General features: G+C 33.7%; 1 protein-coding gene across 1 annotated transcript; it reads left to right on the top strand.

Moving 5' to 3' along the window:
- Positions 1–1297: 1297 nt before the first annotated feature.
- On the top strand, positions 1298–26862 carry LOC101894059 (uncharacterized). The gene is made up of 4 exons (XM_005189527.4): positions 1298–1776; positions 1939–2108; positions 2174–2256; positions 26457–26862. The coding sequence occupies exons 1-4, from the start codon at positions 1330–1332 to the stop codon at positions 26606–26608; spliced, it is 852 nt and encodes a 283-aa protein (XP_005189584.1). The 5' UTR covers positions 1298–1329; the 3' UTR covers positions 26609–26862.
- The last annotated feature ends 259 nt before the right edge of the window (positions 26863–27121 follow it).

Genomic DNA, 27121 nt, shown 5'->3' with positions numbered 1-27121 from the left:
ACTCTCAAGAGAATATTGGTTGGAAAGGTAGATTTGGGAAATACATCTATATGATAATATGGTGGATAAAACTATTTTTACTCATTTAAATCACGCGAAATGTTTTTCAGTTTGACATGCTATGTTGTTCTGTTAAATTTTTGATTTGGTCTCTATTTGTCATATTGGATTATAAGGGCTAGAAGAATGTTTTCAATGTTGGTCGATGTCTCGGAGTAGTGCCCATATAAAAGTATCTCCTGATTTTACCATATTTCAAAGGATTTGGCTAAAAATGTGTATTTGGGTGGTGAAAACTTACACAAAAATATGAACATATCTACAAATTTTAGAATTTTTTCCATATAATAGTACCCCCTCAAGTCCACTTTTTGGCGGACAAACAGACCGACATGGTTAGGGGGACTTATAAGAACGCTAATGGACAATCTGAGGTGCTAATGGCTTAAAAAAGTAATTAACTTTGGCTATTCTTAATTCATTCAGCGCTCAATTATGAGGTGTACAAAATACAGCAAATTCCAAATTACTGCTCATTTCACTGGAAGATTTTGCTACGATTTTTACCATACTAAAAATTAATTTGATCCCTTACATGGGGATAAGATTGATATATACTTTTTAATAAATTTGTATAGCACATCCACACCTTTGAAGCCCACGGCTTAAATATGGGTACAGCTATTTTAAAACACTTTTAATCGACCAGTACGGGAACACTTATATCAGTCATATCTGTGAATAATTATGCTTTGACAAATATGCATAATAGACAAAAACTACGGGCCGGCAACGCGGACCGGGCCAGCTAGTATATATATATATATATATATATATATATATATATATATATATATATATATATATATATATATATATATATATATATATATATATATATATATATATATATATATATATATATATATATATATATATATATATATATATATATTTGATGCACCCAACGCGATATGTATGTCCAATTCCAAAGAAATTCAGACAGAGAGACGAAATCTGGTACCCAACAAAAAAATTTGCCATATTATATTGAAATCTGTTGAGGTATGAATATGGCTACCATATATATTTCGGCCGATTTCATGTATATTGTACACCAAACACGATATAAAGTAACATACAAACAAACAAACGTACAAACATCTTCCTCTTTTATAGATATAGAAGATTATTTTAAAACTACACAAATGTCAATATTTCTGCCAATATATTTGTATGTTATGTGTTAGTAACGTTCTTTATGTTTTCTTTGATTTGTATTTATTTTCAGATCTGAAAAATATTCTCAATCAACAGTCGAATGATAGCATGGATTTCCTTGTGGCTCCAGCATCTATAACAGGGACGACATCGGCAACCATCGCACCAGCAAGTGGATCAGTAACAACGTTGTCCTTGAATCTGAATGTGTTACAACCACCACCTTTGATACCAGCACAGTCACAGCAACAACAGCAACATCCCACAACATCTACCCTTATGGACATTAATCAGAACAGTAACCAAACAATGTTGCCACCAACTGCAATCAATGGACCACAGACAGCCCCTGCCAGGCCTCTGGAAAATCTTATTATCTTCGACAATTTCAATGTTCATGAGACGCATCGCATTGAGGATGGAATTTGTACCCAATTGTCCAGGTTACCACCCAAAAAACAGGAATTACTAAAACAGTTCGGTATTCAAACAAATCAGACTGTAACGTATTATGAAAAGTATATTCTCATCGAAAATTTCAACAGATTTTGCAATGTGAGCAAACAAAAAACCCACCACTCTCCATAAAAAACCATGAATGAACAATATATTTTGAATTTATTGAAACTTTCAACCATAAAAGGATTTGATTTAATGTCATTCTATTTGTTCTTTATTCTCTTTGTTTTTGTTGTTTTCGTTTTTGAACTCTTCTAGGAATATAAGGTGGCCGATCATAGACCCTTTTTGGATTTATCGGAGAGCGGTTTACCCAAATCCGAACAACTTAAATTCATACGGTATTTGGGACAGGGACTACCCAATTTGACACTAAACAAGATCTTCTTGGTTTTCAAGGACATTTTAGGTTTAAGCAGAATAGAAAAGTAAGCAGGAAACGGGACTTATAAGAATTGCAATAAAAGCATTTCAGTTATTCGTTTTCTTCCAGAATGGCTATAGAGGGCTATAACTTAGATGCAATATTAAAAAAGAAAAAGAGAAACTTATACAATCGAATGACAGCAGCTGCAGGTAGGTTGAATTTGTGTAAGTTGCAATCTGTCCACAGCGACACAAACAATTTTTTTACATATTTATTTATCTGTGATAATAATTTGTACAAAATGTTGCAGTATATTGTCTTTTTATCAAAAAATCAGTAAATAAGAATAATTTGAAGTTTTTTTTTTGGCAATTTTTGCACTGGAAAATGAATATACTGAGAATGGAAAAAATTTTACTGCAAATGTATTTCAATTTGCTAAAAAAAGATTTAACTTGTTATTGCCTTTTTGCAATTACGAATTTTCTCACCCTCTCGAAAGAACTTACTGAGTGAATGCTATTGAAAAGTACGCAGGCGAACTTAATATACACCACTTTTGATATAGCACAGTACGATTTAAACAGTTTTTTTAGACTTTTCCACATTTTTAATCTGTTGTCAGAATTAGCTGGAAATCCCTCAAAATACATTTACATTTTTTATACCCTCAGCCATATGGCTACAGAGGGTATATATCACTTGATACGGTCAAAACGTGCCTAGTCGAAATAACGGTTTTAGACTCTAGGTCTCTTTGGACCAAATCCGTTTCAGAACATTTGGAGTCGATCTAGCGATGTCCGCACGTCCGTCTGTCTGGCTGGCTGGTGTGCGCGATAACTCTCGAAGTACATCGGGTACATCGGAATATCTTTGTCAAATTTAGATCGAGTTCGGAGATGGGCAATATCTCTCATAAAATGTAATCTAAGAGTCCGATTGTTTTCAAATTTCACATATCCCAATGATTTTATTAGCCCAAGGTCCGGTGTTAAGATGGAGTATATCGGTCCACTCCTTCTGGTACCTCCCCCACAGAAGATCAAATTTTTCAAAAAAAAATATATATATATTTTTTTCTGCACAGAAAAGGAAACAATAATCTAATTTTGCTCTAATTTTGCAAATCCTAATATTTGCGTCAGTTCTAGGTCAGGTGTCAAAATGGATAATATTGGTCCACTCCACCAAGTGCCTCTTCCACAAAGGATCAACATTTTGAATAATTATAACTCATAAAAATATGATGTAAGGGTCCGATTTTTTCAAATTTCACACATCCTACTATTTTTATGAACCCAAGATCTTGTAGTAAGTCGAAATATATCGGTCAACTCCTTTTGGTACCTCCCCCACAAACGATCAAAGTTTTGAATATCCATGAAGTTCAAAAAAAGCGAAATCAACATCCGATTCCATTCCAGACATGGTGCATCCCAATATTTCCATCAACACAAAATCTGTTATAAATATGTTAGAGATCGGGCCATTTCTTTTGCTACCTGCTCCACATAGGGTTCAAGATTTTGAAAAAAACATAACGCTCAATGAAACCGAAATAAGCATCCAACTCTCTTCAAATTTCACACACAGACCTGTTGTGAAGATGCTATATATCTGCGAATCCCTTCTGATACCTCACCCACAAACGGACACTATTTGCAATACTTTTATCTGTCATAAATTGCGAAACAACTCAGCGATTCTTTACAACTTGCAAAATCTAAATATATGTCTCTCAACCAGAATCCTGAGATGAATATGGAATTTATGATGGACTTTATTGACCCATTCATTTCATAGAGGGTCAAGAGTTTGAAAATTCATAAGAGAAGTCAAAATATTTTAAATTTTTTTTACTTGTTTTATGATCAGGTAGAACTTTTTATGATGCGGTTTTCAATATTGAATTATACCCTTAGCCATATGGCTGGAGAGGGTATACATCATTTGATACGGCCAAAACGCGACTTATCGAAATAACGGTTTTAGACCCTAGATCTCTTTGGACCAAATCCGTTTCAGGACATTTGGAGTCGATCTAGCGAAGTCAGTCCGTTTCTGTGGCTGGCTGGTGCGCACGATAACTCTCTAAAGGAGTATTCGCTTTGATTCAAACTTGGTACATCGTAATATTATTGTCAAACTTAGGTCGAGTTCGGCATACGCCCGACTTTAAGACTTTTTTTACTGGTTATTATAAGCAAAATAACTCATTCATGGCAAAAATTATAATAGATAATCACCTACCGTCGGTTTTAGATATTTTCAATAGCCTGATCTCATTTTTCAGCCATAGGCTATAATTGATTGTTAAAAACCTATATGATATAGAACTTCTATAATAGTCCCATGTGAAAACTCAGCTCAATTTTTGGTATTGTAAAGAGCTTAGCAACATTTTCCATTCAAATTAGCTGTAATTTGGAATTTGTATTTCCATTGTTTAGAATACCGTGCTGCGTTGTATTTAGTTTTGTCCACCTCATGATTGAGGGCAGAATGATTTCAAAATAGTCAAAGATAATTACTCGTTTACACCCATTACCATTTGTCATTTAAATTGTGCGTTGGAGACCCCATAAAGTCCATATTTCATCCTGACACAATTTCGGAGTTTATGTCATATAGACGTACATTCCAAATGTACGTTCCCAACCAATATTCTCTTGGGAGTTTCAAATTCAATTGAATACAAAATTTTCTTTTCTAACCACACATTGGATGGGAAAGTGAACTTGGGGGTACACTAATGTGGGAACTATACTCAAATAAATGCATATATGGACAATTATCTGTAAGAGTGGCCGAAATAAAATTTTTTGCCAAATCAATTGATGAATGTGGTCAAGACCAAGGTGGACCGTTTTCCGAAAATTGAAAATTTTATGAGAAGAGATTTTCTACCCCTTAGAAACAAAGATGCCAAATAAAGGCCTAAAATTAAAAAACAAATTCAAGATCCCGAAAATAGCATCAATCATACATATGATGGTTATACCAAAACGTGATAATTTTTTGCAAGATTAGTTTCTTCTCAAATTACCAATATTTGCCGAAATTAGTATGACAAATCTGGTTAAAATGTAATATATACTTGAAATCGGGTTGTACCCTTATCCGGGGGTTATGACACATACCATGGCCTGCCAAAGCGATTTAAGATACCTTGAAAGCTTAGAAAAAGTTTCTGGAAGGATATAAATCCTTTTTTTACTAAATATACTGGGTATATTTTACCGCGATTTTTTTTGCCAGGATACCATTCCAAAATTGTATGCATTGTCAAAATCCGTCAAGCCTTGCCTTTAATCCTAGTACCTAACATAACTTTCTTTTATATTGTGACAATAAATCTTTATTTTGTTTACAAAAAATCGATTGAATTCAATATAAAACAAGTAAGCAAAGGCTACAGTCGAGCGGGGACGACCGTTGAATACCCTACAACACTATAATAAACCATACAGTTTTTATAGGCCAAATACTCGAAAGAATTCCAGAAGATATTGTGACAAATAATAAAAGAAAACCAACAGGTTTCGTTCTCCAATATTCGAATAATAGCAATTTAAACTAATTTGCTCATTTTCAATTTATTGGTAGATGTTGTACTTAAATGGTCTTCCAATATTTCCCAAAAGACCTATGATCTCTCAGAAGTGGCAAAAGAATAACATTTATTATTGGTTTTTGACTGAAACGCATCTATATGAGATACAGACATTTGACTATATTCTTCAACGAAATCAGCGTTAACGAAATAGTCAGAAGTGCGTCTTTCCTGTATTTGTGAATTCCCCAAAAAGTCACTGGAATGGACATTTTCGTATTTTGTCTACAAAAGTTGGCAAACTCCTTCACACATTGAATATTTTTGGATGGCTATCCAAAACTGCTTGGCTTTTGCAATGTCCGGTAACCCCCATTTAAATGTGCGTGAGGACCGGGCGATAATTGCGACCTGCTGACAATTTTGCAGTTTTTGGTTCATTTCAACCCTAAATATATGGCGATCATCTCCAAAAAGAGTAGACTTCTATTCTGACCCTCATCTTATTCCCATGCAAAATTTCGTAAGGATCGGGCCATAAATGCGATCTGTATATGATATCCTAACTACTTAGTTTTGTTAGCTGTAGAAATATTACCAAATGTTTAATTCAAAATGAAAATATGACAAAATGGAAAAAATATGAGAACATTTTACAAAATCAATATTTTCATCTTTAGAGAGATATTTTTATGCGATTTTTTAGACGTTTTTTCTTTCCTGCCAAGAGGCCATTCTGAATTAATGAGAACTTTCGAAATCAGTTCAGCCGTTCTCGACATATAAGAGATCTTTCAAGCATATCTTCTTTGATAGACATATATATCGCACATATTTTGCTATATATCCGATTTGTTGGATCTTAACATCAATGTAAAGATCAGAAGTAACCTTGTCATGGCTTTGTGATTTCGCCGGGATTTAAAATATTCGTGGTTTAATGAAAAATTTTGATTTTTTTCAACAAAAAAGATATGGTCTATTTTACCCGCTAAATATTATCCGATGACCACCCAAATTGGTAGGCTTCTTCCCCGCCCTAAACTCTAGCTACATGTGAAGATCCGCGTCGATTGGTCTATAATTGCGACCTGTATAGCTTCTGCAAAATCCGACATTTTTTCAGTATTTGGTCCATTTCAACCCATAAACATTTGGCGATCATCTCCAAAAGAAATAGGCTTCTATTCGGACCCTAACCCCACCTCCATTTTCAATTTCGTGAGGATCGCTTCATAATTGCGTCCTGTAGCTTGATTACAAATTAACATGGACAGACGGACAGACGGACGGACGGACATACATAGCTAGATCGACTCAGCTCGGCGAGCTAGGAAGATCCATATATACTTTCCTATATGGGAAACCAATATTTCGAGGTGTTACATAAATTCTGGCCCAATCAAACTTATAATACCCCCAACACATAGTGTTGTAGGGTATAACTAGCTGGCCCGGTCCGCGTTGCCGGCCCGTACTTTTAGTCTTTAAAGCATAATAAATCACAGATCTGACTTATGTAGGCGGCACAATTTTGATTATATGTAATGATTTGATTATGAGTAATGACTCCATGACTAAATATAAATTAATATTAATGGCAAACGATAATATCCGTCGGTTTTAGATATTTTGAATAGCCTGATCTTATTTTTCAGCTATAGGCTTTAATTTGAGTGTTAATACCTATATGATAAAGAACATCTATAATAGCCCCATGTGAAAATTCAGCTCAATTTTTGGTATTGTAAAAAGCATTCAAATGAGCTATAATTTGAAAATTGTATTTCCGTTTAAAATCCCGTACTGCGTGGTATATAGTTTTGTCCATTGGCATTAATTGTTTGTCATTTAACTTGTGCGATGGAGATCCAATAAAGTTACTTTGTAACTTCGTATTTTTTTCATGTCTCTGCCACAATTTCCGACTGAATGAGTTCCAGATAGACATTTCGGAGTTTATTTCATATAGACGTACATCCCAAATCTACGTTCCTTAAATAAATGCCTATGTGGATAATTATCTGTACGATGATTTTCTACCCCAGGGTTTTTTTACCCCAGGTAGCCTCAAGACTAAGATGCGCCCTTTTCCGAAAAATAAAAATTTTATAAGAAGAGGAGAATAAGGGCCAAAAAAATGAAAAAAGTGGCCAAGACCCCGAAAATACCTTAAATCATATGATGGTGATACCAAAACGTGATCATTTTTTGCAAAGATGGTTTCTTCTTAAATTATCAACATAAGCTAAAATTAGTACGAAAAGTATGGTTAAAATGTAGAATATACTTGAAATCGGGTTGTTCCGTTATCGGGGGTTATGACCCATATCATGACCTGCCAAAGCGATTAAAGGTATCTTGAATGTTTAGGAAGAATTTCTATTTTGCGTTCTTTATAGTAGGTATTTGACTGATTGCAGTCCCAATGTATTTTGCATTTTGTGTTCTCATTTGACAATTTATTGTCGTATGAAAGAAGCAGGTCCACTTTTTGAAATGAACCCCTTAACGCTTTTTTGGTCATATTTGTTTGTTTAAATGTGTTCGCATCTTCCAGCTGAAGGACCTACATCCTGGAGTAGAAAGCATTTAACATCGTATTGCGTCCTCATTTCATTTTTAATATTATTCATCCAGAATTCAAAACAATAAAAAAAAATGTACACTTCAATAAAGGAAAAAGGAAAAGAATCTTCAACTGGTTCGGTGATTTTTTGCGGCAAATTTTTCAAGGTCCTTACGAAGTACAATTATTTTGAAATTCGATGCCATTGAAAAATTGTCAATTTTTCCCGATTTTAGAATTTTCATATACAGCGACAACGGATAAAATTGTTATTTATAGATTTTATGTATTTATTAGGTAATACGAATAAATACCTAAAATCTATAAACAACAGTTTTATCCGTTGTGGCTTTATACTACCCAAAAAACCTACACATCATTTTAGAATTCCAAAAAAAAAAAAAAAAAAAAAAATCACTACAAATATACATTTGAAAATAGTAAGTCAAAATGGAAAAAAATATGCAATATAAAACATTGCTACTGTACATTTTAAAAGTCAAAATAAAAATGTTAAAATTTCACATTTTTACGCGATTTTTTTTTTTTTGATTTTTTCTTTTCTGCCAAGAGGCAATTCCGAATTTGTCTGAATCGTTTAAACCAGACCGGCGGTCTTTATGTTGTAAGAGTAGTAACTAGCACAACTTTCTTTTACATATAGAGAGATAGATTTAACAGTAGGTGCGTTTATCAGCCCCTAAATAAGTACTTAGGGGTGGATGGAAAGCCAACAGCATCTCGTGTAATAATTCTCAAACCGATATCTTCATTATTTTGGCAAATATAAAGATTTTAGATAAATCGAAATAGTGGGCGTAAAAGTAGTCGTGGTCAATGTTTTTTTCTTAAAAACCTAACTCGGGGTATGACGAATGTTTGTACAAAAAATTATTCAAATCGGTCCACCCGTTCTCAACTGATTCCATTACCAAAAAAACAATTGATTTATATATATATAGATTGACAATAAAAAAAATTGAAAAAGAAAAAATCTTCAACTTGTTCCATTTTTTTACTGCAAAAGTTTAAAGGTCCTTACGAAGTTTGTCAATAGAATGAACTATTATTTTAAAATTCGATTCCTTTGAAATTTTTTTTCTATTTTTTTTTTCGATTTTTTTTTCCGATTTGAGAATTTTAGCTATGTTACCCGCCTTCAATTTCAGTTCTCAGGAAATCAAGTCAATTAAATAAATTGGTATTTATATTCGAATTAAAAAATAAAATATAAACAAGTAAGCAAAGGCTATAGTCGTGCGGGGCCGACCATGTGATACCCTACAACACTACAATATGTTAGAAGCCCCCTTATGTCCAAATCCATTTTGGAAGATTTCGCTTCTGAAATTATATCACGGAGAACAGATATTACACTTAGCTTTTTGACCAGGAACATTTTGATCAGTCATGCTATTTGTTGTTTTGGTGCATTTTAGAGCTAAATATAATCCAATGGTCATCCAAAATTCTAGAATTCTTCCCTGTCCTTAACTCTGTTCTCAGGCGTGTCGATTGGCTTTAATTGTGTGATCAGGAATTTTTTTCTGCTTTTGGTTCATTTGAACCCCTAAATATTTTCGATCATCTCCAAAAGCAAGAGGCCCCTCTGTATCTCTAAATTTAGACCCATCTCTATGATTTGCTTGTCTACCATATTTGGCTATATTCGTCAAGGAAATCAGCATAAATAATACAAAAATATTACAAAAAAATAAATAAATAAATAAAAAATATTACAAAATGTATACTTCAATATTATAAGTATTTTTTTTATTTAATTTCAATCTTTATTGCTAAAATTTCATATCATTTACATAGACCTATCATGCCTTCAATAGGCTTGTCTGTAGGGTATAAATATATACAAACGTATATCAAAGGTAACATGAATGTGATTTGTTTGCTTAAACTGTAACCTTATATTGTAGTTTTACATTTTTTTAATTTATAGATTTAGTAATTTTTAAAATATTTATTGATTTTCTTCAATCTAACAAAAACTATTTCTTATATCCATGACTTCTTTTGGTAGATCATTCAGAATTTTGGGAAGAGTGACTTGTAGTGATAATTTACCGTATTCAGTACGGAATTTTGGTATCTTAAAACATCCTGTAGTTCTTCTTGTACTGTGTTGGTGGTCAATATTCTTTGCTAAACATGGATCGTCTGCAAATTGGCTGGCGACTGATATCTAAAGCAGCTCGTTTATATTGTAAATGTTGTGTTTTTTTTTTTTTTTGTAAATTTGTTTAATTTCGTTGAATTGTGCTAGATTTCCAATGTCGTTATCTATGTATCGGGAATTTTTATTCACAGAATTGACTATCCTATCTTGCGTGTATTGCATGGTTTTACAACAAGCTGAATTTCCCCAGACAGTGATACCATGCCGAAGTTGAGATTCTACTAGTGAGTAGTATGCCACTTTTAACACGTGGTATGGGGCGCAGTTTCCAAGGTGATATAGTGCAAATGCGGCTTTTCGAACCTTCTTTTGAAGGTTGCAATACGTATTTTCCATTTGAAGTTATGACCAAGATGAACGCCTAAATACTTCTTCTTCTCTTTCTTGATTGCTTCTCTATATTATTGGTGTAGACAGTCATAATTGTGAAATTTAATTCTTCTTGCATAATGGACATTGCACTTTGAATATCCTTATGCGATACAATAATGGCCGTGTCATGAGCATAAGCATAAGAATTGCTGTTTCTTAAAATTTGTGTCGTTTCATTCGTATAGATGAGGTAAAGTTGTGGACCTAACCTGGATTCTTGTGGGACTCCAAAATGAGAATGCAATTTATGGCTATTTGTATTATCGATTTGAACTGTAAAGGACCTGCAATTGAGGTAATCCTTGAACCATTTTAAGCATATTCCTCTTATTCAAATTTTCTCCAACACATTTGTTATTTTTTCGTCAGACAAAGTATCAAAAGCTTTGCTAACATCGATAAAAAAGACTAGACAGTTGTTTTGCTAGTCGAGTTCATTGTTTATTTTTTATTTTTTTTTTTTTTTGAACCCGTGTTGATTTTGTGTTATAATGTTATATTTTGTCAGGAAGCTATTGAGTCTCCTGGTGACAATCTCTTCCAAAACTTTTTCTACTACAGGCAATATTGAAATGGGTCTGTAATTAGAGTATTCTTATTTATTACCTCTTTTAAATATAGGTCTTATTATTGACTCTTTTAGTTCTACTGGTATAGAAGACTCACATATGGTAGAATTTATTAATTTGGTTATAACTGGAGTCATAACATCAGCATTATTTTTAAGGTCAACGTTTAGTGATTTCAATATGGTGTTCACTTCGATTTCTGTTGCATATTCAAAATACATTGAATCGTGAATACGACTTTCAGACCGAGATGCAGGGTTATTATGTCACATTGTTGTATCAGTTTAATGACACTTTCTTTAAAGTTAGTAGCGAAGTCAAATTGAACAAGTAAAAAAGCAGTAAGTTCGGCCGGGCCGAACTTTGAATACCCTCCACCATTTGGAACGAATTAGAAATTTTTCAAAAAAATTAAATCCATTAAATTTTATTTTAAATCTTTACAATATCTAATATAGGAAGGTGCCGATATATGGGGGTATATATGATATTGTGGACCTATAAAGACAAATCTATGTCTGCGTGTAAAGTACTCACAAGGAACTCCATGTGTGGATTTTCAGATAATTCCATTGGAAAAAGTGGCTAAAATCATCAAACTACTGAATATCGGGGGGTATCGTTATATGGGGGATATACGATATTACGGACCTATATAGACAATTCCCATTCTGGGGGTAAAGTGCTCACAAAGAACTCCTTGTGTGGATTTTCAGACAATACGATTTGAAAATGTGGCCAAAATCATCAAAATACCGAATATCGGCGGTACCGTTATATGGGTGCTATATGATATCATTAACCTATATAAAGAATTCTCTGTCGGGGGGTAAAGTGCTGACAAAAACCCCTTGTGTACAATTTCCGTTGAAAATGTGGCTAAAATCATCAAAATACCGAATATTGAGGGTACCGTTATATGGGGGCTATACGATATCGTGGACTTATATAGATAAGTCTCTGCCGAGCTATAAAGTACCCACAAGGAACTCCTTGTGTGGATTTTCAGACAATTCCGTTGAAAAATGTGGGTAAAATCATCAAAATACCGAATATCGGGGGATACCGTTATATATACGATATCGTGTACCTATATAGATAATTCTCTGCTGAGATATAAGGTACCCACAAGGAACTCCTTGTGTGGATTTTCAGACAATTCCGTTGAAAAATGTGGGTAAAATCATCAAAATACCAAATATCGTGGAACAGTTATATGGGGGATATACGATATCGTAGACCTATATAGACAATTCTGTGCTGAGGTATAAAGTGACCACATGGAACTCCTTGTGTGGATTTTCAGACAATTCCGTTGAAAATTTTAGGTAAAGTTATCAAAATACCGAATATCGGGGGTAACGTTATATGGGGGATATACGATATCGTGGACCGATATTGATAATTCTCTTCCCAGGTATAAAATACCCATAAGGAACTCCTTGTATGGATTTTCATTCAATTCCGTTGAAAAATGTGGCTAACATCATCAAAACACCGAATATCGGGGGGTACAGTTATATGGGGGATATACGATATCGTGGACCTATATAGACAATTCTTTTTCAGAGGGTAGAATACTCACAAGGGACTCCTTTTGTGGAATTTCAGACACTTCCATTGAAAAATGTGGCTAAAATCGTCAAAATACCGAATACTGGGGGGTACCATTATAGGGGGGCTATACGATATCGTGGACCTATATAGATAATTCTCTGCTGAGATATAAAGTACCAACAAGGAACTCCTTGTGAGGATTTTCAGACAATTCCGTTGAAAAATGTGGGTAAAATTATCAAAATACCGAATATCGGGGGTGCCGTTATATGGGGGATATACGGTATCGTGGACCTATATAGACAATTCTTTTTTAGGGGGAAAGGTGCTCACAAAGAACTCCTTGTCCTTCAGACAATTCCATTAAAAAATGTGGCTAAAATCATCAAAATACCGAATATCGGAGGGTACCGTTATATGGAGGCTAAACGATATCGTGGACCGATATAGCCCATCTTCAAACTTGGTCTGCCTGCAGACAAAAGAGAGATCAGTGCAAAATTTTGGCTTCCTATCTTAATTCGTTTAGACTGTAGCGTGATTACAACAGACGGACGGACGGACAGACGGATGAACAGGGCTAAAATGATTATTTCGACCCAACGATTCGATTATGAAATCGTTCGAAAATATATATGGGAGCTATATCCAAATCTGAACCGATTTCAATTTAATTTGACAAATTCATTTTGATTCCCAATTCCGTTACTTATTTTAAATTTCATTACAATTGGAAATACATATCGTGTTTGGTCCACCAAATACATGAAATCGGTCGAAAATATATATGGGAGCTATATCCAAATCTAAACCGATTTCAATATAATTTGGGAAATCAATTTTTTAGATAAAATCTACCACACGTTTCAAATTTCATTGAAATTGGGGATACATAGCGTGTTTGGTGCATCAAATGCTTGAAATCGGCCGAAAATATATATGGGAGCTATATCCAAATCTGAACCGATTTCAATATAATTTAACAAATTTATTTTCGGATTAAATCCCGTCACACATTCCAAATTTCATTGGAATCGAACATTCATATTGTGTTTGAGGCATCAAATGAACGAAATCGGTCGAAAATATATATGGGAGCTATATCCAAATCTGAACCGATTACAATATAATTTGGCAAACTTATTTTTGTTCCAAATTCCGTAACGTATTCCAAATTTGGAGACTGTATCTTCAACTAATCAATAGATATGTGCATATAAAATCTAAATTTTTGGGAGGTATCTCCGATTCTGATGCTATATCTCCAGTTCCAAGTGGAAATTCAAAAATGTATATAGCCTATGTTACTTTCAGGCGATATTGCAGTATATATGGAAATTTTCAGGAAAATCTATTCAACGGTTTTCGAGTCCATTAATTACAAACAAACAAACATACAAACATTTTCCTCTTTTATAGATATAGATTCCTCTTTTATAGATGTAGATGCCAAGAGGGCATTCCGAATTGACAAAATTTGTCAAAATCGGTCCAGCCATTTTTGAGATATAAGCATTCTAGCTAACATCCTCTTCCTTTGTATGTACACATTATATATATTTCGCTATATATATCCGATATATTTACTATCGGCATCTACGTTACGGTCAGAATTGATCTGTTCGTGCACCAAATAGCCAATATCAGTCCAAATGACCTGACCTGGCATATCCCACCGATTTTAGTCTAAAAGCAAGTACATTAAATTTGGTTCAGATATAGCTATGACTCCCATATATATGTTTCATCCAATTTGGTGTATATGTCCCTCACATTCGTAATATGCATTCGACGAAAATGATATATATATTCTTAATCCGATTTCAGGTTTATTGTGCAAATAATGGCTAATCTCAGCCTAAATGGAGTGAATTTCGAAACGTACATTTCCAATATTTTCTTTGAGGGCAACAAATTCAATAGAATACAATTTTTTCTTTTCTGAGCACACATTTGGTTATGAAAGTGGAGTTGGGAGTACACTAATGTAGGGACTATACTTAAATAAATGCCTATGTGGACAATTATCTGTAAGATGGTTCTCTACACCAGGGAAGCCTGAATACAATTTTTTAGCCAAATCAATTGAAGAATGTGGTCAAGCCGTCACAATTTATGCGAAGAGGATTTCTATCCCCCTTAGGAACAAAGATGCCAAATAAGGGCCAAAAGAAAAAAGTTGCCAAGACCCCAAAAATAGCTTAAATTATGCAATGGTTATATAAATATGATTAAAATGTAAAAAATGCTTGAACTCGGGTTGTACCCTTATCCGCGAGTTATGACCCATGTCATGACCTGCAATAGCGATTTAAGGTATCTTGAATGTGTGGGAAGAATTTCTGGAAGGATATAAATCCTTTTCTTACTATAGTCCAATTCGCTCTACTATTTTGTACCCTTTATATTCGGTATTTTACTGATTGCAGTCCCAAAGAATTTTGTATTTTGAGCCCTCATTGGACGGATTATTGTCATATAAAAGAAATAGGTCCAAGTTTTGAAATGAGCCTCATTAGGCTTTGTCAGTAATTTTTGTGAAGTTGAAAGCTAGATGTCGATTTTAGACATGAAATATCGCCAGTTAGCATCGTATTGCGCTTTTTTTCATTTTTATGTTGTGAAAAAGTATTCATTATTTTGATCACAAAAAAATCCATTGAATTCAATATGATAAGCCAAATTGAAAAAAAATCGTACATTATATAAAATTGACAAACAAAAATTATTATAAGTAGATCATACCACCTTTCAACATTTGGCTTAAGAACAGATATAGTTTGCTATAGAGTGCATGATATCACTTGCACAATTAACCCGAAATCGGTTGCAGATATATATGGGACCTATATCCAAATCTGAACCGATTTTGATAAAATTTCGCAGGGGTATTTTCGAGCTAAGATATCTGATACCAAATATCATTGTTCTCGAATGCATATTACGAATGTGAGGAACTTAAACATCAAATCAGATGAAACATATTTATGGGAGCTATAGCCATATCTGAACCGATTTACACAAAATTTCATGTACTTGCTTCTAGACTGAATTCGTTCGGATATGCCATAATTCAGGTCATTTGGACTGATATTGACTATTTGGTGCACAATTAACCCGAAATCGGTTGAGGATATATATGGGTGCTATATCCAAATCTAAACCGATCTTGACAAAATTTGATACACTTATTTCAGAGCTGTATCTGATATCTGGTAACAAATATCATTGTTGTGAAATGCATATTACGCTTGTGAGGGACCTTAACCCCAAATCGGATGAAACATATGTATGGGAGCTATATATCTGAACCGATTTTCACCAAATGTGAAGCATATAGGATTCGTCCTTGAGCCAAACAAATGTTATTTAGAAAATTTCATCTCAATCGAATAATAAATGCGACCTACATTTTGTTTACAAAAATACATGGACAGACAGACGGACGGACATGCATAAATCGACTCAAAATGTGATTCTAAGCTGATAACCAAAAGGAACTATGGGCTAATCTCGTTTACTTCTCCATGCTACAAACAAATGCACAAAGACATAATACCCTTACCACTACGTGGTGTAGGGTATAAAAACGGTTCGTACAACTAAATATGCCGAAGCATTCGTATATTTTAAATTCGGACTTGTATTGCCCATTTGGTGCAAAATTAATTTGAAATCAGATAAAGGTATATATGGGAGCTATATCCAAATCTGAACCGATCTCGATAAAATTTGGCAAAGATATTTATCGTTGTTACGGAGTGCATATTACGGCTGTGGGTAACAAATACACCAAATCGGATGAACAAAATATATGGGAGCTACAGCTATATCTGAACCGATCTTCACCAAATTTGGCATACTAGCTTCTAAATATTAGGCGTTTGGTGCACAATAAAAGGTAAATCGGAGGAAGTTATATATGGGAGCTATATCCAAATCTGAACCGATCTCGATACAATTTAGCAAATGTATTTCTGAGCTGCATTTCATATATTTCCCTGAATATCGTTGTTACGGAGTGCATATTTCGGCTGTGGGTAACAAATACAACAAATCGGATGAAAAATATATATGGGAGCTAGAGCGATATATCTGAACCGATCTTCATCAAATTTGGCATACTACCTTCTAGACTCAATTCGTTCGTATGTGCCAAATTCCATCCCATTTGGGCAAATATTAGACGTTTGGTGCACGATAAAAAGTAAATCGGACGAAGTTATATATGGGAGCTATATCCAAATCTGAACCAATCTCGATAAAATTTAGCAAAGGTATTTTTGAGCTGCATTTCATATATTTTCCTAAATATTGTTGTTACAGAGTGCATATTACGGCTGCGGAGGACAAAAATAACATATGGGATGAACAATATATATGGGAGCTATAGCTATATCTGAACCGATTTCGATCAAATTTGGCCTAATTTAGTTGTATGTGCAAAATTCTATGCTATTCGGGCTGATATTACACGCTTGGTGCACAATAAAAGGCAAATCCGACGAAGATATATATGGGAGCTATATCTAAATTTTTACGGATTATCTCCAATTTCAATAGGGTTCGTCCTTTGGCCAAACAAATGATTTGTGCAAAATTTCATCTCAATTGGATAATAGATGCGATCTGCATTTTGTTCACAAGAATACTTGGACAGACGGACAGACCGACTGACATGCATAAATCAACTCAGAAAGTGATTCTATGCAGATCATCAAAAGAACTATGGCTCTATCTCGTTTCCTTTTGCCTGTTACAAACAAATGCACAAAGACATAATACCCTGACCACCTTGTGGTGTAGAGTATAAACACTACACTACAATATAAAACATTACTATTGTACATTTGAAGAGTCAAAATGAAAATGTTAAAATTTCCCATTTTTACGCGATTTTTTTTTTTTTTTGAATTCTATCCTTTTCTGCCAATATTAGTGCTCACCATATATAATATCAGCCCAAATTGGATAGATTATTTCATATTCAACCGAATTTTACCATTTGGTGAAACTCGGTCCAGTACACCCATTGCTCCAATAAATCTATATATATAAAAATCAATTGTTATTTTTTTGGAATCAGTTGAAAACGGCTGGACCGATTTGCATAATTTTTTGTACAAACGTTCGTCATACCCCGAGTTAGGTTTTTAAAGAAAAAAATATTGACCACGCCTCCTTTTACGCCCACTATTACGATTTATCTAAAATCTTTATATTTGCCAAAATAGTGAAGATATCGGTTTGAGAATTATTACACGAGATGCTGTTGGCTTTCCATCCAACCCTAAGTACATATTCAGGGGCTGAGTAACGCGCCTACTTTTAAATCTATCTCTCTATATGTAAAAGAAAGTCGTGTTAGTTACTACTCTTATAACATAAAGACCGCCGGTCTGATTTTAACGATTAATAACTTTAAGGTTTCAGTAAAATTTTTCGGAGTATATCATTTATTTTTTATACTAAACTAGCTGGCCCGGTCCGTACTTTCAGTCTTTAATGCATATTTTTTAAAGAATAATAAATCACCGATCTGACTTATGTAAGCCGCACAATTTTTATTATAAGTAAAGACTCCAGTAATTTCTAAATATAAATAAATATTCACCGTCGGTTTTAGATATTTTGAATAGCTTGATCTTATTTTTCAGCCATGGGCTTGATCTTATTTTTCAGCCTATGTGATATAGAACATCTATAATAGTCCCATGTAAAAACTTAATTTTTGATATTGTAGAGAGCTTAGCAACATTTTCTATTCAAATGAGCTGTAATTTGGAATTTGTATTTCCAACGTTTAGAGTACTATGCTGCGTGGTATTTAGTGTTGTCCATCTCATAATTGAGGGAGAATGATTTCAGAATAGTCAAAGATAATTACTCTCTTATACCCATTACCGTAAGATGGGCATTACTTTTTTGTCAATTAAATTGTGTGTTGGAAACCCCATAAAGTCTATATTTATACCCTACGCCACATATTGTATTATGTCGTTGTGCATTTATTTGCAACATGCAGAAGGAAGCGAGATAGACCCATAGATACTTTTGAGGATCTTCATAGAATCACTTTCGGAATCAATTTATGCATGTCCGTCCGTCCATCCATGCATTCTTGAAAACAAAATGCAGATCGTATTTATTATACGATTTAGATGAAATTTTCCAAAAAAACATTTGTTTGGCCCTATTAAAACGATAATCGGATCAGATTTACATATAGCTCCCATATATATCTTCAACCGATTTCGGGTTAATTGTGCACCAAATATCCAATAGTAGTCCAAATGACCTGAATTTTGGCGTATCCAACCGAATTCAGTCTAAAAGTAAGTACATTAAATTTGGTGAAAATCGGTTCAGCTACAGCTCCCATATATATATTTCATCCGATATGGTGTTTAAGTCCCTCACATTCGCAATATACATTCGACAACAATGATATTTGGTACCACATATCTTATACAGCTCAGAAATACCTCTGCCAAATTTTATGTAGCTCTCATATATTTCAATAATCCGACTTCAGGTTTATTGTGCAAATAATAGCTAATATCAGCCCAAATGAAGTAAATTTCGGGACGTACATTACCATTTTGTGGAACTCAGCTCCGATGTATATTTTTTTAATATAATCCTTCTCGAAGTGATATCTTACTCTCTATAGCAATGATATTTGGTATAAAAGATTAAAATGTCTCCATCAAATTTAGTGAAAATCGAATCAGAACTGTATATGCCTCCCATATATTAGTTTCCTCTGAAACCGAACTTTAATTGCTTTAAAACCAAATGTTGATAGGTGGTATGATCTACTTCAAATAAATTCTTTTTTACGGGTGCTCTACTAAATATGTATAGTTGCGTAGGTTATCATATAGTCGGCCACGCCCGACTTATGAATTTTCCTTACTTGTTTTCATCATAGTATAATTCAATGACCATTAAACAAATGTTTGGTCCCGTGCTACTTTCTAATATTCGTAATAATATGTTCATATTTCTGCCACAATTTCCGACTGAATGAATCCCAATTTGACTTTTTGGAGTTTATTTCATATAGACGTACATCCCAACCAATATTTTCTTGGGGGTTACAAATTCAATAGAGTACAAAGAATTGCAAAATATACTTGAAATTGGGTTGTACCCTTATCCGTGAGTTATGACCCATGTCATGACCTGCAAAAGCGATTTAAGATATCTTGAATGTCTAGGAAGAATTTCTGGGTGGATAGAAATCCTTTTCTTACTAAATGTCCAATTCGCTTACTATTTTACACCCTTTATGTTCGGTATTTTACTGATTGCAGTCCCAAAGAATTTTACATTTTGAGCTCTCATTGGACGAATTATTGTCATATGAAAGCTTTGTCGGTCATTTTTGTTAGTTTAAATATGTTCGCGTCTTCCAGCTGAAGCACGATGTAGGCCCTGGAGTTGAAAGCTAGATGTCAATTTCAGACATGAAAGATCGCCAGTTAGCGTCGTATTGTGCACTTATTTCATTTTTATGGTGAAAAATTTTATATGGTGAAAAATTATTCTCTATTTTATTCACGAAAAATCCATTGAATTCAATTTGATAGACGAAATTGAAAAGAATCGCACGTTATATAAAATTGACAAAAGTTGAAAAACGAATTGAAAAAATCTTCAATTTGTTCGCTGATTTTTTACAGCAAATGTTTAAAGGTCCTTACAAAGATTGTCAATTGAATGTACTATTATTTTGAAATTCGATTCCATTGAACACATTTTTTCTTTTTTTTTTCCATCCCCCGATTTTAGTCTCTTTCTCTCTCATGATTTTTTAGCGATTTTAATAAAGTAATTTGATGTGACCGCGTAAAATTATTTCGTAATCATCTATTCAGTTCCGCTACCACATAATTCGATACTACACTTCATGTAACTCCCCTGCAATTTCAGTTTTCAAGACAACGAAACAATTAAATGAAGTTAATCAAATTTACAAAAACACTTCGTACATGGTAAGATATTGATTTTTTTGTTCATAGCTTATCATCTTCTTAAATGATATTATTCGTATTGTTACTCAATAAATACATAAAATCTAAAAATAACAGTTTTGTCCGCTGTCGCATTATGCACCCCAAACAGATTACATATCATATTGGAATTCGAAACAATAAAAAAAAACATTACAAATGTACATTCGAAAATTATAAGTCAAAATCATGGTACAATAAGGAGCATGGTAGAATTACGAGACCATCTACATGAGGAGGCGAAAGTCCTTCCCTTACGTTAGCATAATCATATGCTTTCGTTATATGGTGGATAAATCTCCCCCACCCAGGCGTGTCAGGAAGGACATACATGATCTAGAGAGGGAGGTCCAGCGCTACAAGAGAGAACCTCTAGATCAAGAAGCCTATCAGGCAGGTCTGAGTGGCATTCACACCGATGCAGTCGCGCATGCTATTAGCAGTTATAAAGTGAATACCAAAAAAATTACATCAAAAAAATTGTTGTAATTTGAATTCGCCTTACTGATACATAACATAAATTTAAACTTCAAACGGAAACAACAAATAAACCTAGAATTCCTTATACTACTCAACCAAATGGCATCGAAATAATGGTTTTGAATCCTAGGTCTCTTTGGACGTAATCCATTTCAGACATTTGGAGTCCGTCTAGCGATGTCCTCCTTACAGTCTGTCTGTACGCACGATAAGGAAGGAGTATTCGATTTTGTCCAAATTTGGCGCATCGTAATACATCTATCAAAATAAGATCAAGATGGGAATCGGTTTTACTTCACAAAACGCCAACGTGTTCAAAGAAAATAATTTGTACCTTATTGAGCATCCGATTTCGTTCAAACTTTACATATCCTCCCCCACAAAAGGTCATCATTTTCAAAAAAAAAAAAAAAACATATATATTGTTTTGCAAAGAAAGAGAAACGATAATCCGATTTTTCTCCAGCTTTGCAAATCCAAATACTTGCATCAGTGCTAAATTAGGTGCGAAATAGGCAACATCGTTCCACTCCATCAAGTACCTCCCCCACAAAGGGACAACATTTCACACATACCAATATTTTTTTGAATAACCAAAACGTTTATTAAATCCCAAACAGGTATCACATTCTTTTTATATTTTACACATCCCATTTTTTCTACTAACTCAAGATAAGCTGTGAAGATGGGATATATCGGTCCACTCCTTCTGGTACCTCCCCCACAAAGGCTCAAAATTTTGAAAATCCATGAAGCTCATAAGACGAGAAATAAACATCAGTATCTATTGAGACTTGGTACATCTGAATATTTTCATCTACACAAGATCTGTAATAAAGATGGTAGAGACCGGAAATTCACCGTTGTTGATATTGTTGATGGTTCCTTATATATTGAGTTCTCTGAATTCTTATTGAATTTGTTTCCATTGAGATTTCCATTCCACGGGCATTTAACGCATTTTTATATGCTATTGTTTGTTTTTATCGAGTTCTCTTGAACGTACAAAACAGTACAATTCACAACAACACAACATTTCCTTGCTTGAAATTTCAATAAAATTTTAAAAATAAACAATATTCTTCAATATTTCAGAATATTTCTGATTGGTGCAAACCAATTTGCTTCAAATTTTATATGTCAGGTATATTCGCTTTGCTTTCAATTTTGACATATCAAGTTTCCAAAAAAGTTGCTTTGTTGTAATTTTCGCCTATGTTGCTACCTGATATTTCTACCATGATAGAGGTAGAAACAGCTTCGTAAAACTACAGAAATACAGCTCTGAGGCTATGCCCGCTTTCTGTTAGAAATATTCAATATTATATGCAAAAAGTTGTTTTTAATTATTTGATTTTGTTCTTTTTTAATGATTAAAATAAAACGAATGAAGTGCCTGGATTTTCTTTCAAAAATATGATCCAGAGTGCCCAATCAATCAATTCCATGGCAAAGTTGCTTAAGATCTTCATAGCGCGCTCCACAATCTACGTTTCTTCCAATCATTGGTTTGAAAATATTTTGTTTTTATTTTTCAAAAAATGAATACATACACAGAAGTGGCAGAAGTCGGGCACACTCAGAAAAAAATTGTAATCAGCTGGTAGCTCCACCTTACCTTTTTATTGTACCATGGTCAAAATGAAAATGTTAAAATATTTAATTTTTACGCGATTGTTTTGTATTTTATCCTTTTCTGTTGTAACCAAGAAGAAGTTGGTGTAAATAAAGCGAGTTACAGAAAGGCTTATGAACACCTCTTACAGTTTTCCTATATTTTCACCACTCTGACTCATCTGTCTTCTTCGCTGTTGTTCACTTCACAAACTGAAAAGAACTTCTAATAGGATTTTTATAGCCTCGCAGCATGTCACGTGATCTCAGACTTCCTATGCCAAAGCCTTTTTGTTGTTACACAAAACAGTTATAAATTTTGTCTTCGATGCTTTCGCTTTACCATCATCGAACGATGTTCACTGTTACGCATGGTCTTTGTTGTTATGCTATGCCTGCGTTGTCCGGTCTCCACTACCATGCATTAACATCAATGCCCAGTGTGTCTTGTTTGTTGTTGTGCGTTTATGCATTGTGCCATGCTTGCTTGTTGTTGTGTGTTTATGCATTGGCGCAATGCTTTGGTTGAATCGATCGTTGTGATGCTTGCTTGTTGTTGGCTGCCTATGCATTGGTTTAATGCATTGGCATTGCAGTTGTGTTTTGATCTAACAATATTGCTCGCTGCTACTTCGTGGCCTTGACTATGATGGTCATTGAACCTAACTGTCTAGTTAAAATCAATGCCAAACAAGAAGTTGATGTAAATAACTATGAGGGGGGTTGGTTAAGTTTTGGAAATAAAAGGACGGTGATTTTTTTGGAAAATTCCTATTTATATAAATAATTCATTATTTACACAAATAAATTTGACAATTCAACAACAAAGTGGGGACGAAAACAAATGAAATTACTTTCGTCGTCACACTGTCAAGAGACAATTCTGAATTTGTATTAATCGTTAAAATCAGTCTAGCAGTTCTTAAGTTATAAGCGTAGTAACTAACACAACTTTCTTTTATTTATTTAGATTAAAAAGTTGGCGTCATTAGTTCCTCACCCGCAAAATAAATACTTAGGGTTGGATGGGAAGTCAACAGTATCTCGTGTAATAATTTTCAAACCCATGTCTTCATTATTTGGCAAATATAAGGATTTTATATAAATCGAAATAATCGGCGTAAAAGTAGGCGTGGTCAATACTTTTTTCTTTAAAAACCTGACTAGGGGTATGACGAACGTTTGTACAAAAAATTATGCAAATCGGTCCAGCCGTTCTTAACTGATTCCATTACCAGCGAACAACCGTTATATGCCGTTATACCAAAATTTTCAATTTTGATCAAAGCATCAAACCATTTAAAATCTCAACGTACTGCATAGATATGGAAATAATCCATCCAATGAGAACGGAAAATGAAAAATTCATTGGGACTGTAATCAGTGAAATACCGAATATGAAGAGGCACTGTAATATGCGGACTATACAAAATAGTGGAGCGAATTGAAAATTTTGTGAGAAAAGGATTTATATCCTCAGAAAATTCTTTCGAACCCTTTAAAGTAACATTGACTCACATGTAGCGTTATACGGGGACTATGCGCTATCGTCAGCAATTACACTGAGAAATTGTTCTGTTGGTAGATAAAAATCCCAAAAGGGGTTACATGAAGAATCATTTGTACAAAATATATGTCAGGTCGGTCTACATTGTGATATAGCCCCCCTCAAATGATAGAGCCTCTTTCAAATTCCTCGAATGTTGGTAATTTGAGAATTTAGAAAGAACAACACATTCTTTCAAATAATTATAAGTATGAGACCATGCTTTGGTATAACCCTTATATGAAAGTATCCGCTGATTTCAGTTATTTGCAGGATCTTGGTAACATTTTTCAATTGATTTTACACTTAAAACACTATAAATCGCCCGTTACGTGAATCTGCATTGACATTTTGCGATGCGTATTTATTTCATTTATTCTATGAATTATTATTATTCTATGAATTATTATACATTAAAAACTATGCATTAAAGACTAAAACTACGGGCCGGCAACGCGGGCAGGGCCAGCTAGTATAGATATATAGATTAAAAAGTTGGCGTAGTCAGTTCCTCAGCGCCCAAATAAATACTCAGGATTGGAGGGAAAGTCAACAGTATGTCGTGTAATAATTTTAAAACCGATATCTTGATTATTTGGCAAATATGAGGATTTAAGATATATCGAAATAGTGGGCGTAAAAGTAGGCGTGGTCAATATTTTTTTTAAAAACCCAACTCGGGGTATGACGAACGGTCCAGCCGTTCTCAACGGATTCCATTACCAACGAACAACAATTGATTTTTATATATATAGATTGACAAAAAAAAAAAAAAAAATGAAAAACAAATTGAAAAGATTCAATTGAAATGATTTTCCCCGATTTGAGAATTTCTGCAATGAGATCTCTTTTTTCGTGAATTTTTTTTAGCGATTTTGAAAAAGTAATTATCCTTTAACTTTGGTGTGATCGCGTTAAATTATGTTGATATCATCTACTCCGTTTCGCCACCACAAAATTCGGTATTATATTTCAATGTAAGCCGCCTGCAATTTCAGTTCTCCAGAAATCGAGTTAATTAAATAAATTGATATTAATATTAGAATTAAAATATAAAAAATAACAAAAAAAAAAAAAAAAACACTTTAAATGTACATTGGAGAAAGGAAGTCAAAATGGAAAAAAATCATGCAAAATAAAACATTACGATTGTACATTTCAAAAGTCAAAATGTTCAAATTTCACATTTTAAAAGACAATTCCTAATTTGTATGAATCGTTAAAATCAGATCGGCGGTTATTTAGTTATAAGCGTAGTAACTAACACAACTTTCATTTAATCAGTCAAGGGTTTCAATCAAGTCGCTTCTTTACTTTTCGAACCATTTTTGCTGATGTTGTTGTTTTCTTCCGTCCACTTCCTTAACGTCGGGCTACGCTACCAGTATCACGGTTATGAGCGATGGCATGACACACAAAAGATTTATTCAAATTTAAATGATGGAGTGCTCTAACGATAGCCACTTGTGGTTATCCAGGCAAATATAAAGAAATCACACTATCACTTTTGAATTCCATCACGAATAACTTTTTTTCTTGAAAATTCTCACCGAAATACTTTTGTACGCTTTTAAACAATATAATGAGCTGTCAATTGAATAATTTTAACAGCGGTCGGACGAGTGGCAGCAGTCTGGAGTTGGTTGAAGTTTTTTCATCTCATCCTGTATATATATACATATTCGGAAACTACTCCATAGATGGTCAACAATTTGAATAATCATAACAGAAGTCAAAATATTGCCTCTCGGCAAAACTGACTCTTATTTTTTATTTACCTAGTTCGTTAAAATCGAAATACTGTTAAATTAAAACCTTTTATTTTTCGTGATGGAGGGTATTAAAACTGTGGCCCAGCCGAATTCAACCTTTTTTTCTTGTTTTCACATTATTCTTTATTATAATCTTAATCTAATCAACTTAACCCATCATTTCAGTGCACAAAGAATGTAATCCAGATGCCAATACACCCGCATTACCAACAACGGCAACCATAGCGAAACCATCATCAGTTCCAGTGGTAGCAGCTAATATTATTCCAGCACCGGCATTATCCCCTATCTATCAACAGGAATCGTATAAAACTTAACGTTGGTGTTCATTTTTGATATATTTTTTAAATATTTAATAATTAAATATCTAATTGTTATTTAAATGAATTCCTCCTCCTCCTTCCCTCAGTTTGTAGCAAACTTTCCGGAACTGGACCAGTAACTGTTGTGTCTTGAAAACGATGAAGCAAATGAAACAAAAAAATTAATTTATGTATTTAGACAGACGGAGAAAGTGAACAAAAATATGCTTATAAAAATTAAGGACTTCAGAATCAACATTAAAGTTATTAAAAATAAGAAACTCCAAACTAATCAAACAAAGTGCTAAATTAAAACATATTTTTTTTCAGAAAATAAAATCAAAATTAAAGGGAATAATAAATTACTATTGTAAAGATCAAATCGAAACACTAAACAAAACTAAGGATTAAAAATCGTAGTTATTTGAGTAATATATGAATATATACTGAAACACCACTTTATGTTGTGCCAAAGAAGGTTTCATTCAGTTTGACGTAATTTACAAAAAAAAATCTTTACCAAATCCT

This window comes from Musca domestica, unplaced genomic scaffold, assembly GCF_030504385.1.
Source record: "Musca domestica strain aabys unplaced genomic scaffold, Musca_domestica.polishedcontigs.V.1.1 129, whole genome shotgun sequence".
Taxonomy (NCBI): Eukaryota; Metazoa; Arthropoda; class Insecta; order Diptera; family Muscidae; genus Musca; species Musca domestica.
Note: the sequence above shows the minus strand (reverse complement) of the source record. Positions and strands in the feature narration are given on the sequence as shown.